We start from the raw sequence: 12,408 nt of genomic DNA on the forward strand, positions 1-12,408 counted from the left end.
GTTGAAAAAAGTAACGACTAACGGCTGGCGGCTCAGCCGATTTGTCATTTTTTGGATATCTATATTGCAATTTAGTCACGAAACCTATCTCCACATAATACTCATTTCCACTCCAAAACGCTATTAAACGTTTCTAGACGGTAGCTGTTGGTACTAGAAGTTTTAAAAATGGTTATTGCTATCATTTAACATGAATTAAACCACAAAAATATGTTTTTAAAAGTTGATTCCTACGTAATTGATGATGAATTTACCCTGAAAATAGGCAAAAAACGGCTAAACGGCTGAGCCGCCAGCCGTTACTTTCCCAACTTTTTGTTTGGTTCAGGGAAAATAGACCTACCAAGGATTACTCATGCAAAAGTTCAGATCGAAATTCGAATTCTAAGTGCCATTTGCTCGCTGATTACGAGATGGTTGCATTAACCCCCCCCCCCTTTATTTTAAAAATTGCTGAATAAAATGCTTGCTTATAGGTCCTTAATTTTTTTTATCAAATTCGTCACAACTCCAAACATTATAGGATTGAATGAGTAATGAAAGAAAGAAAAGATATTCCCATGTGAAGACAGACAAACACTTGACACAAATATCATTGTAAACTTCACAGACCATTCAATTTTATTTTATTGCTTGTCCTGCCGCCCACTTTGGGTCATTCAGTGTGTCTGCTTCATTAATCTTTTTCATAAGGGATTAGGTCATACCCAGGTAGAAAGTCATAAGTAACCAAGTTCTTTAATCCTATCATCAAAAGTTTTTTTTGTCTGTACCTAACCGATAGCGAACTTTTACGGTAAAGCTTCTCATAGGTCCAGGGAAGGTTTATAAATATTTTGGGGAAGAGTATCCCCAACCTCACAAGAAAAATTTTTCAGTATGAATGAGAACCGATTCTAATCCATCGGATATTAATCGGTTTCGAAGCCATACTGGAAATAAGTATTTTCCCTAAAAAGCATATCATTTTATCTTTTTTTATCTCCCTATAACCTTTACATTCTTAAACTTAGGTGGGAAATTAAGATAATATTTAAAACATGCTTTTAGTTTATAGTTTGTTTATTGTGTTACATGCATAGGTGAAAAAGTATTTTTTGTGCTTATAAATAATAGTTATTCATCGCATCGTATTATAGACAGCTTCCGCGGATATTTAAATGAAATATTTATAAGATTAAAACCAGCTTTGTTAGACCCCAGGGCTGAAGGCTCAAGCTATCAAAACTGGTTTAAATATTTAGATTTTTATTTTCATATTCGTGGAAAATTGTAATACGATGCAATAAATGATTTTTAAGTATGGCTAAGAACCAGTTCTAATTCAGCGAATTTAATCGGTTTCAAAGCTATTCGGAAAAAAAACAAATTCTGATTGACCTTTAATTTAGCAATAAAATATAATTCATAAATCTGTAAATTTGAGAAACATATAGAAAGATAACTTTAGGAAGGTTGGAAGACAAAATGTTAATGATGGATAAGTATCTATTCTTTTACCTGTATAACTTTGAATACAAAATTATGATTGTCTGTCAACTAAAATCTCTTAAATGGTTGGACATTATATTCATTACCTATTTCACACTTTTGGAACTAAGTAAAATTCACGTCTGTCAGCATAAAATCAATATGCTTTATATACCTATCTGTAAAATATAATGGATCATGGAAAGAAAACGAAGAAGTGGGTTTTATCATATTTTCACAGTTGCTTTTCTCATATTTCTAGCCAATGCGGGGCAATTGTTAACATTTAGATAACCTAATCTAAAATAATCTAGGTATCAAAGCTTGAAAATACGATGAAACCCATGATCAGAAACTGCTAGCATATTATATCCGTAAGTATATTTATGTAAAATTGTAAAGTAAATAAAGTATTGATATCACCTTACTTACCTAGTTTATATTAACTTACCATATTGATATTCTGCTTGCTGGGATTATCTGAGGCTCGGATTAAAACCTAAAGCGTATCAAATCAAAGCATATTAGTTATAATAAGGTGCATAGTTTCAATAAAGTTGTCTTTAGTATAGAGGAGGTATTCAAATAGTTAGGCTTAAAGTAGTCGCTAAAATTTCAAAGAAGGTGTATTAACTTTTTTGCTTTTTATTTAAGATAGCTAGCCGGTTCTTTTAGTAAGTAGTAGATGTAAAATTTTTCATAGAATTCAGATATGCAATCGTTTTTTTTTATAGACCTCTTATTTTTGAAGTAATTTAAGTTTTTTTTAAAAATAATTAAGTCGGTTTTAGGGTACTAAAACGCAACAAAATAAATGAAGAAAATTGCCATTATTAACAAAAATAGTAAGATCTTTAATTTGACACCTTGCTTTTAAAATTCTGTTGAGTAATTATTGAAAAAATTTATTTTTTTAACTTTTTACATTTACTACTTACTAAAAGAACCGGCTAGCTATCTTAAATAAAAAGCAAAAAAGTTAATACAACTTCTTTAAAATAATTAGGTAAATAAGTTTATGTTTAATATATGACAAAGGGGTAGGTTTCTGGTAGAATCCGTAAAGGTGTTTGTTTTAAGGCTTAAAAATAGTAGTAGAACGATAATATTCACTAAATATGTGTATTTCTAATTGAAAAGAACTATAGACAAATTTTTTTTTTTAAGTTAACAAATTTTTTTTATCGTTCTGCTACTGTTTTTTAATTATAACACATAACCTTTACGGATTTTACCAGAAAACTACCCCTCTCTTCTTAAATCATGTCATTATTTGATAAAAAGTTTGGATTTGTAAGTACCCGAAGTTTTTAAGCCAACGAAACTCTTGGTTTGACTTTCTATTCTAAAGACAACAAAACTGAAAATATGAACGAAAATATAAACACATAAATATTATATTCATTTTAATTGACAAATACAGAAAGAAGACGAAGCCAATGAAAGAAATGAAAAATTCTATAAAACTATAAGAACATTGACATAATAAGCACTAAAGATTTCTGTGCTAAAAAAAATTAAAGCCCTTTTTGTCAAATCTTTATAGTTGGTAACAAAGCTCATTTTAAAACATTCAGTTTTAGCATTTTCTTTTTATTACTCTTAATTTATTACTCTTAAGTGATTAGTTCATTTGGTCTGATTGTTGAATAAGTATCTAAGTGTGTGTGTACTTAGGGTTAACAATTCTTTGGATTGTCCCAGGAATCTTAAGGGATAAGACAACAGTCAATATAATGATGTACATCCCCAACGATGATAGATAAATTACCCCTTCTGTAGATTACAATTAGTGGTTGAAATGTTTGGACACTAAACTTAATGAACTAACCAATCAAAATCAGGGTTGGTAAAAACTTAATGAACCAACCAAATTTACTAAAAGTCCTTCTTAAAAGTTGTTATGCAAACGAATAAGAAAACGTGAATATAAAACTTTGAGGACTAGTGTAATAAACAGTCCAATGTGCCCTCCCTCCCTGGAATAGAAAAAACTCAGGGATAAGGGATGGGAAACGTAAGAAAATATTATTCCAGGCCTATTTTCCAACTAGGCCTAAAAAACTAGTTTCGGGATGACGCAGTAGTTAGATTTGAAAACTATGAACAATGATGAAATAGCTATTATATGAATGCAAAGAAAACAAGTATAGAATAGAATTCAGGTAGTTGATTTCACCTATCATAAAATATAATAAAAACTTTTCAAAGAACCAATATGTTAGTGGCTTTAAGTAGAATCCCGTTATTACTTCGCCAACCCCCCCCCCCCCCCCCATTTAAAAAAGTTTTTTTTGAGATGGTTAAATCTGATTTATTTTCAAACATTTTAAGGGGGGATCTACTTCACCCCAAAATTTGTATATAGAAATAAACACCGCTATAGCTCCCCAGCTTTAATAAATAAATTAAGTAGAATTGAATAAGTACATGGGTAACATTCTATCAACTAATTGTTCCATAGCCAACATATAAATTAAGAATTTTTAAAAAAATTTATTTTACGTTAAATATTAACAGAAAAGTTCAATTAAGTGTGCAATAATTTTTACCAAAATTAATGAAATTTTTTTTTTAACAAAACGCAGTACACTTTTATTTACATATTGAACTAGTTTTGTATTTGTGATCATTTAGATGGGTTATCAATTCCACATGAAATGTAACTTTTAAATTGTCTAAAGACATGAGTTTTTCACATTGTTCTAAAGTATAAAATGTTGAATCCTACTCAGTCTTCAAAAAACGATCTCTCAATTTATGTTTTGCTATATGGACATTTATTAATGTGTAAATTTAATAATAAGTTGATGTGATTGAACGTCATATATATTGTTGTCATTCTAATAGCAGAAAGTTTCCATTGTTGTCTTTCTAATAGCAGAAATTTATGTTTGGTTGAATTAATTTAGCCAATAATGAACTGGGGGACGCGTTTGTTATTAATTAATTGGTTAAAGCTAAAAGCAAGTTTCAGGCTATTGGATATTGGCCTACAGCTAATGAGGAACTGGGGGAAATGAGTTGATTTTATAGGCAAAAAAGAAAAGTTGCCCCATCACTTTTAAAAGGAGGCTGAGACCTAATTTTCGGTCAGGTTTCCCATCCCTTATCCCTGAAAAACTTAATTTGAAAAATTTCCGCCATCCTATATCATAGAGTAGTAAGGTTTCCTTTTGCATGCGGCTTAAGATCTTGTAAATTATTGGCCTGATCGGTTGATACTTTTCGTGAACGTTTTATAGGATAGTTGTAGCTATTTTATTCATGCTCTTTCTCTGTGTCCCATTCAGGCTTGGGGCGAAGCAGCTAGTTTCTAGTAAAAAAGGAACTGCGATATCAACCATTAAATCATAAAAATGCACTTACAGATAAGTTCAAACATTTCAAATGTCAAAACTAAAAGGTACATAAATTTTTCTCCAAGTTTTGAGCGATTTCTATCTTTGAAGGACATTAAATGCACTTTTACCAATAACTTGAGTATTATATGTCAGGGATATAAAGGGATAAGACAATGGCCGATAAATTGATATACATCCTCAATGATGATACACAAAATTACACCTTCTGTAGATTACAATTAGTGGTTGAAAAGTTTGGACACTAAACTAATTAAACAATCCAATAAAATTCAATGTAAGTCCCCAAAGTTGTTGAGCCAACGAATAAGAAAACGTGGGTTTAGTCCTTTTCGTAACATCGCACCTTTTGGGGCGATTCTTCGTATTTTTCACAGTAGCTTTTTTCCTATTTCTAGCCCCTGCGGAGGGCTCTTACCCTGCGGGGCCAATTACCTAACCCTGTGGGGCAATCACCTTACCCAATATAACCTAACCTAAAATAACCTATAAAAAGCCATTTTAAAAATACGACGAATCATCCCTATGGGGCGATGTTACGAAAGGGACTATTCCCGAAAACGTTATAACAATACATTGGGGACTAGTGTATTAAACAGCCCAATATTCCCTCCCTCCCTGATTACATGTACATAAAATACACATATTTTCTTCCATACAAATATGTTAGAGTCATCTTTAAGTTGTAAAAAAATCTTTTGTGAAAAGTTTATTTGAAAACCTTTTTAATGCCATTAGGAAGATGATACGTAATTATTATTTGAAAATCAAATATCGCAAGGCTAAATTGTTTTTAATAATTCAATTCAACTTCTAAATTGTTAAACATAAAACATTCGTTCTTTTAATAATCTTTTAATGCATATTGTCTATTCAGAAATTATTTTATTTCATTCTAAATTTAATAGAAATAGGAGGTAAAATGATATAGTCTTTTTAACTGGACAAAAACCTAAATTCTTAAACAGTTTTCTTCCTATTGAATAATCTTCTATTTGTTGAAAAAAGATTAATCTATAGAATCAGGATTGTCTAACCATAAACATAATTTTTGGCCAGACATAAAATATTAGTGTGTCATAACAAAGAGTTGTAAACTAATGAAATGTGCTTTTTCATCTCCTTTTTTGAATTGAGGTTGCTTTTTTATATTAATTTTAAAAGTTTGGATCATGGAAAGAAAACAAAGTCATTCCTAATTAGGACAGAAGTCACTGGAAATTGGTCTAAGGAAGGCTACTTATGTCCTTCATCTAACAAAATCTAACTTAAGGGAGGTGACTTATGTCCTTTGTCTGACAAATTCTTACATTAGGAAGGCTGCTTATGTCCTTCAAGTTGCAAAACTTAGCTTTTCTGTCCTTCACATAGCAAAACCTCACAAAACATAGCATTTCTGTCATTCACATAGCAAATTCTTGCAAAACATAGCAAATTCTTGCAAAACATAGCATTTATGTCCTTCACATAGCAAATTCTTGCAAAACATAGCAAATTCTTGCAAAACATAGCAAATTCTTGCAAAACATAGCAAATTCTTGCAAAACATAGCAAATTCTTGCAAAACATAGCAAATTCTTGCAAAACATAGCATTTATGTCCTTCACATAGCAAATTCTTGCAAAACATAGCAAATTCTTGCAAAACATAGCATTTATGTCCTTCACATAGCAAATTCTTGCAAAACATAGCAAATTCTTGCAAAACATAGCAAATTCTTGCAAAACATAGCAAATTCTTGCAAAACATAGCAAATTCTTGCAAAACATAGCAAATTCTTGCAAAACATAGCATTTATGTCCTTCACATAGCAAATTCTTGCAAAACATAGCAAATTCTTGCAAAACATAGCAAATTCTTGCAAAACATAGCAAATTCTTGCAAAACATAGCATTTATGTCCTTCACATAGCAAATTCTTGCAAAACATAGCAAATTCTTGCAAAACATAGCAAATTCTTGCAAAACATAGCATTTCTGTCCTTCACATAGCAAATTCTTGCAAAACATAGCAAATTCTTGGAAAACTTAGCATTTCTGTCCTTAACATAGCATTTTGGTCCTTCACATAGCAAAATCTCACAAAACATAGGTTTTTCTGACCTTTTTCTACCAGGAGATCAGAACTAAATCAGAACACACATAACAAGAGTTTTTACATAAAACATTAAGATTATCAATTATGCATTTAACTCTGCATAAATTATGATAATTCATTATTATTACCCCTCCCCCCCCCCCCCCTATTTAAAATTTACCCCTGCATAAATTATGATAATTTATGCTGAGTTAAATGTACTGTTTGAACTTCTATCTAACAGGATATGAGAACTTAATCAGAACACACATAACAAGAGTGTTTACATAGTACATTCAGATTAACAATTATTCAATTGGCCCCTTTTCAGTCCATCATATGACTTGGGAAGGAGGTTGAGGAGCATTTTATGCAGCCTAAATTCCACTATGCTATGCCACTTTTCCTAAAAGGCGTCATAGCTGGCCTCTTTTGTGTCCATTACCCCGTCCCGGATTTGAAAAATTTGGTTAAAATTTTTGCCTCCAGCCAAAATATGGTTGATTTATGCATAAAAATGACCCATGCAAAATATTTTTTCTGTAATGCAAAAATTGCGACGGTACAAGCACTGCAAAGTTTTTAAAATCTGCAAAAAACCCTGTTTTTATGGCTTTTTTGGGGCTTTTGTACCATCCCAATTTTAAAGATTTTTACAAAATTTCAATTCAAGTGTGTTGATATATACCTGAAATTTACCAAAAAAAATGGGGGCAGTCTCAATTATAACATATGAAGGTGTAGCAAGTAATCTTCCAAATACAAAATTGTCAAATTGCATACATATATAATAGGGTTTGGCCAGATACTTTTTTCGACGGATATTGGATATCTGGCTGATTTATAATGCCGGATATTCGAAATCTGGACAGATATCTAGCAAATATCTGGTAATTTGGCCGGATATCTGGTTATTCGACCGGATATCCGGTAATTTGCCGGATACCAAATATGTTGCATTTTAAATCATCCGGATAACTTAATAAACCAACCAATCAAAATGCAATAAAATTCTCAAAAGTTGTTAACCTAATGAATTAGAAAAACAATAATAAAACTTTGGGGACAAGTGAAATAAACAGTCCAATTTCCCCTCCCTCTCTGAATTATACCAGAGTTTACCAAAAGTCTAATAATAACTAGGGAGGCAGAGCACAATGGGCTGTTAATTACACTAGTCCCCAAAAACTTTTTCATTTGTTTGGTCAACAACTTTTTACATTGTTTGAAATTTTAATTGGTTTAATAAGACGTTCCAACCACCTATTGTAATCAACAGAAAGGGTAAGTTTGTGTATAATCATGGGGAATACATAACCATTTATCAGCCATTGTCTTCTCTATCTAGATCCCTGTACCCAAAGTCTAATAATAACTGAAACAATTTTATTTTTATTACATAACAAGAAATAACATGTTATTCAAGAATCTAAAGGGATAAGACAATGTCTAATAAATTGATGTACATCCCCAATAATGATACAAAAAATTATCCCTTCTGTAGATTAAGACTAGAAGTTGAAACTTTTAAACACTCAACTTAATAAATCCACCAAATAGAATTTACTGAATTTCCCCAATGTTTTAACCCAAATGTAAGAAAACACCGTTATAACACATTGGGGACTAATTTAATAAACAGCTCAATGTCCCCTCCCTCCATGAACTATACAAGAGTGTATCACAAGTCTAATAATAACTAGGGAGGGAGGTGACATTGGGCTGTTTAATACACTAGTCCCGGAAGGTTTATAATAACATTTTTTTATTTCTTGGCTCAACAACTTTGGAGACTTTTATTGAATTTTAATTGGTTGGTTCATTAGGTTTAGTGATCAAACGTTTCAACCACTATGTAATCAACAAAAAAGGGTCAGTTTGTGTATCATCATGGGATATACAAATAAATTTATCAGCCATTGTCTTATCCCTATAGATCCCTGTACCCAAAGTCTAATAATAACACTTTCATTTTTATTACATAACAAGAAATAACATGTTACTGAAGGATCTAAGGGATAAGACTATGGCTAATGAATGAATAACATCCCCATTAATAATACACAAAATTAACCCTTCTGTAGATTAAAATTAGTGGTAGAAACGATTGAACACTCAAATTAATAAACCAATCCATCAAAATTTATTGAAAGTCCCCAAAGTTATTAAGTCAACGAATAAGAATTATTTTCAAACTTTTGGGACTAGTGTATTAAACGGCCTATTTTGTCCAATCTATTTCTGATACTTATTAAATGCAAATCTTTTCTATAATATGAGTCTGAACGAACTCCTTAAAGGTTAGCTCTTTTATTTAATCTAAGCAAGTTGAAATTTTTTGATTGAAAACTTTGGTTGATGATTCCTGTAACAATAAGGGTTTAGAAAGTGTAACAACTCTGCAATTGGTACTTCTGCTTTTTAGCTTTAGCCCCATCTCCCGACCTTAAAAAAAGTTTGTTTCTTAATTATATAAGGTCAGGTTAAGATAGTTTATATTGGGTACCAGGGACCCTTGCAACGTAATATAAAGAGGGAGGGGTTGTCAGTGATTAAAAGACACTTTGAGGGAAAGCACCGAACATCTTTTATAAGCTAAGAAATCTTTTTCCATTAAGTCAATACAAAATTAACAGAGATAAACAATGAATAATGACACATAAAAAGATAATGTTAAAAATTATCTAATTTTGACAAGAAGAGCTTCTCCATAGTACTTTCTAGCGGTAACGCTCCTAAAGGACTCTTGGGCACCTGAGAGAAGGGTCGATCCTCTAATTTTATTTAAGTGGTAATAACTGAAACATTCCCTGGATCTATCAGAAACTTTACTGTAAAGAAGAAACAATTGCATACATATATAATAGGGTTGGGCCGATACTTTTTTGGCTGGATACCAGATATCCGATTGATTTATAATGAAAGATAATCGTTATATGGCAAATTACCGGATATCTGGCCGAATAACAGAACATCAGCCGAATAACCGGATAGCTGTCCGAATAACCGGATATCCGGCCAAATAACCGGATATCCGGTCGAATAACTGGATATCAGGCCAAATAACATTTATTTGCCGGATATTTGGCATTATAAATCAGCCAGATATCTAGTATCCGTCCAAAAAACCATCCGGCCCAATCCTATTATATATGTATGCAATTTGACAATTTTGTATTTGGAAGATTACTTGCTACACCTTTATATGTTATAATTGAGACTGCCCCCATTTTTTTTGGTAAATTTCAGGTATATATCAACACACTTGAATTGAAATTTTGTAAAAATCTTTAAAATTGGGATGGTACAAAAGCCCCAAAAAAGCCATAAAAACAGGGTTTTTTGCAGATTTTAAAAACTTTGCAGTGCTTGTACCATCGCAATTTTTGCATTACAGAAAAAATATTTTGCATGGGTCATTTTTATGCATAAATCAACCATAATTTGGCTGGGGGCAAACATTTTAACAAAATTTTTCAAATCCGGGACGGGGTAGTGTCCATCATATGACATGGGAGGTTGTGCCATGTAGGAAAAGTGGCATTGCATTCTTGGGAATTTAGACTGCATAAAATGATCCTCAACCTCCTTCAAACAGTACATTTAACTCAGCATAAATTATCATAATTTATGCAAGGGTAAATTTTAAATAGGGGGGGGGGGAGGGGTAATAATAATGAATTATCATAATTTATGCAGAGTTGAATGCATAATTGATAATCTTAATGTATTATGTAAAAACTCTTGTTATGTGTGTTCTGATTTAGTTCTGATCTCCTGGTAGAAAAAGGTCAGAAAAACCTATGTTTTGTGAGATTTTGCTATGTGAAGGACCAAAATGCTATGTTAAGGACAGAAATGCTAAGTTTTCCAAGAATTTGCTATGTTTTGCAAGAATTAGCTATGTGAAGGACAGAAATGCTATGTTTTGCAAGAATTTGCTATGTGAAGGACATAAATGCTATGTTTTGCAAGAATTTGCTATGTTTTGCAAGAATTTGCTATGTGAAGGACATAAATGCTATGTTTTGCAAGAATTTGCTATGTTTTGCAAGAATTTGCTATGTTTTGCAAGAATTTGCTATGTTTTGCAAGAATTTGCTATGTTTTGCAAGAATTTGCTATGTTTTGCAAGAATTTGCTATGTTTTGCAAGAATTTGCTATGTTTTGCAAGAATTTGCTATGTGAAGGACATAAATGCTATGTTTTGCAAGAATTTGCTAGTTTTTGCAAGAATTTGCTATGTGAAGGACATAAATGCTATGTTTTGCAAGAATTTGCTATGTAAAGGACATAAATGCTATGTTTTGCAAGAATTTGCTATGTGAAGGACAGATAAACTATTTTATGCAAGATTTTGCTATGTGAAGGACCAAAAAGCTAGGTTTTGTGTGGTGAAGGGAGGCTACTTATGTCCTTCATCTTGCAAAATCTTTGTTAAGGGAGACAAGTTATGCCCTTCATCTAACAAATTCTCACATAAGGGAAGCTACTTATGTCCTTCCTAGGAAGGTGACTTCTGTCCTAATTAAGGAATGACTTTGTTTTCTTTCCATGATCCAAAAGTTTAAATAAATTATTATTGCTAGGTATTGACTAATGCCTTTAAAACTTTTTTGCAACTTAAAGGGCCCCCGAAAAGCATTTTAATTAGCGTTGGCAATCCGAATCCGGAATCTGCCCAATTTTGGAATCTGAATCCGGAATCCGTTTTTAATAGCGAATTCGGATTCTTAATTGGTAGGCTAAAATTAGCGTCTTCAGTTTTTTCTTTCAACTCCCCCTTTTTGAAGGCAAAGATTATCATCATAATATATAATATCTTTTAAAATCTGGTTCGATTCTCGGAAGTGAATTATAGAGTACACCAAGAACATTAATTTTTATAGGACATATGTAGCACTTGAACTTTTAAATTTTTAATAAAAGCATTTTAAAATATTGCCAGAATCTGAAATCCGAATCCGGAATCCGCCATTTTTTGGACGGATTCTTGAAAGAATCCGAATCCGGTCCAAAAATTTGACGGATTGCCATCCCTAAATTTTTAATAGCATGACAAAAAAGACAATTGTTAATAGTGATTTACTTACAGCAAACTTGATTTGAAAAACCCAATATTAAATTTTGTCCAAATAAAACTTATGGTAAGCCATAGTGATTGTATATTATAATATATTATGAAATGTGTCCTGGTCAGACATAGTGTAGAGCCCTTCAAACCAAAATGGATAAACCTGCAATCTCATCTGAAAAGTCTGAACATGACATTAATGGATTTTTCCAAAACACTCCACTCGGCAGGGAGGAAGTGGACATTGGGCTGTTTAATAAACTTGTCCCCAAAGTTTTATAATAACATTTTCTTATATGTTGGCTTAACAACTTTGGAAACTTCTATCGAATTTTGTTAGTTAGTTTATAAGTTAAATGTCCAAATGTTTCAACCACTAATTGTCATCTACAGAAGGGGTAATTTTGTGTAATATCATTGGGAGT

The 12,408-nt window shown here is 31.9% G+C and overlaps 1 protein-coding gene across 9 annotated transcripts in view; it reads right to left on the reverse strand.

Annotated features, from left to right (window-relative positions):
* The window catches only part of LOC145315749 (choline transporter-like protein 2), a 91,624-nt gene that overhangs the window by 46,384 nt on the left and 32,832 nt on the right, over positions 1 to 12,408 (reverse strand). For 8 of the 9 annotated variants that reach the window (XM_080155794.1, XM_080155795.1, XM_080155796.1 and 5 more), the window contains exon 10: positions 1,922 to 1,969. The exons of the other annotated variant lie outside the window; for it this stretch is intronic. In XM_080155794.1, coding sequence (XP_080011920.1) covers positions 1,922 to 1,969 — 48 coding nt within the window. The remainder of the gene's footprint in view (positions 1 to 1,921; positions 1,970 to 12,408) is intronic. 9 annotated transcript variants of the gene reach the window in all.

This window comes from Acartia tonsa, chromosome 4 (genome assembly GCF_053477335.1).
Source record: "Acartia tonsa isolate MP-2025a chromosome 4, ASM5347733v1, whole genome shotgun sequence".
Taxonomy (NCBI): domain Eukaryota; kingdom Metazoa; phylum Arthropoda; class Copepoda; order Calanoida; family Acartiidae; genus Acartia; species Acartia tonsa.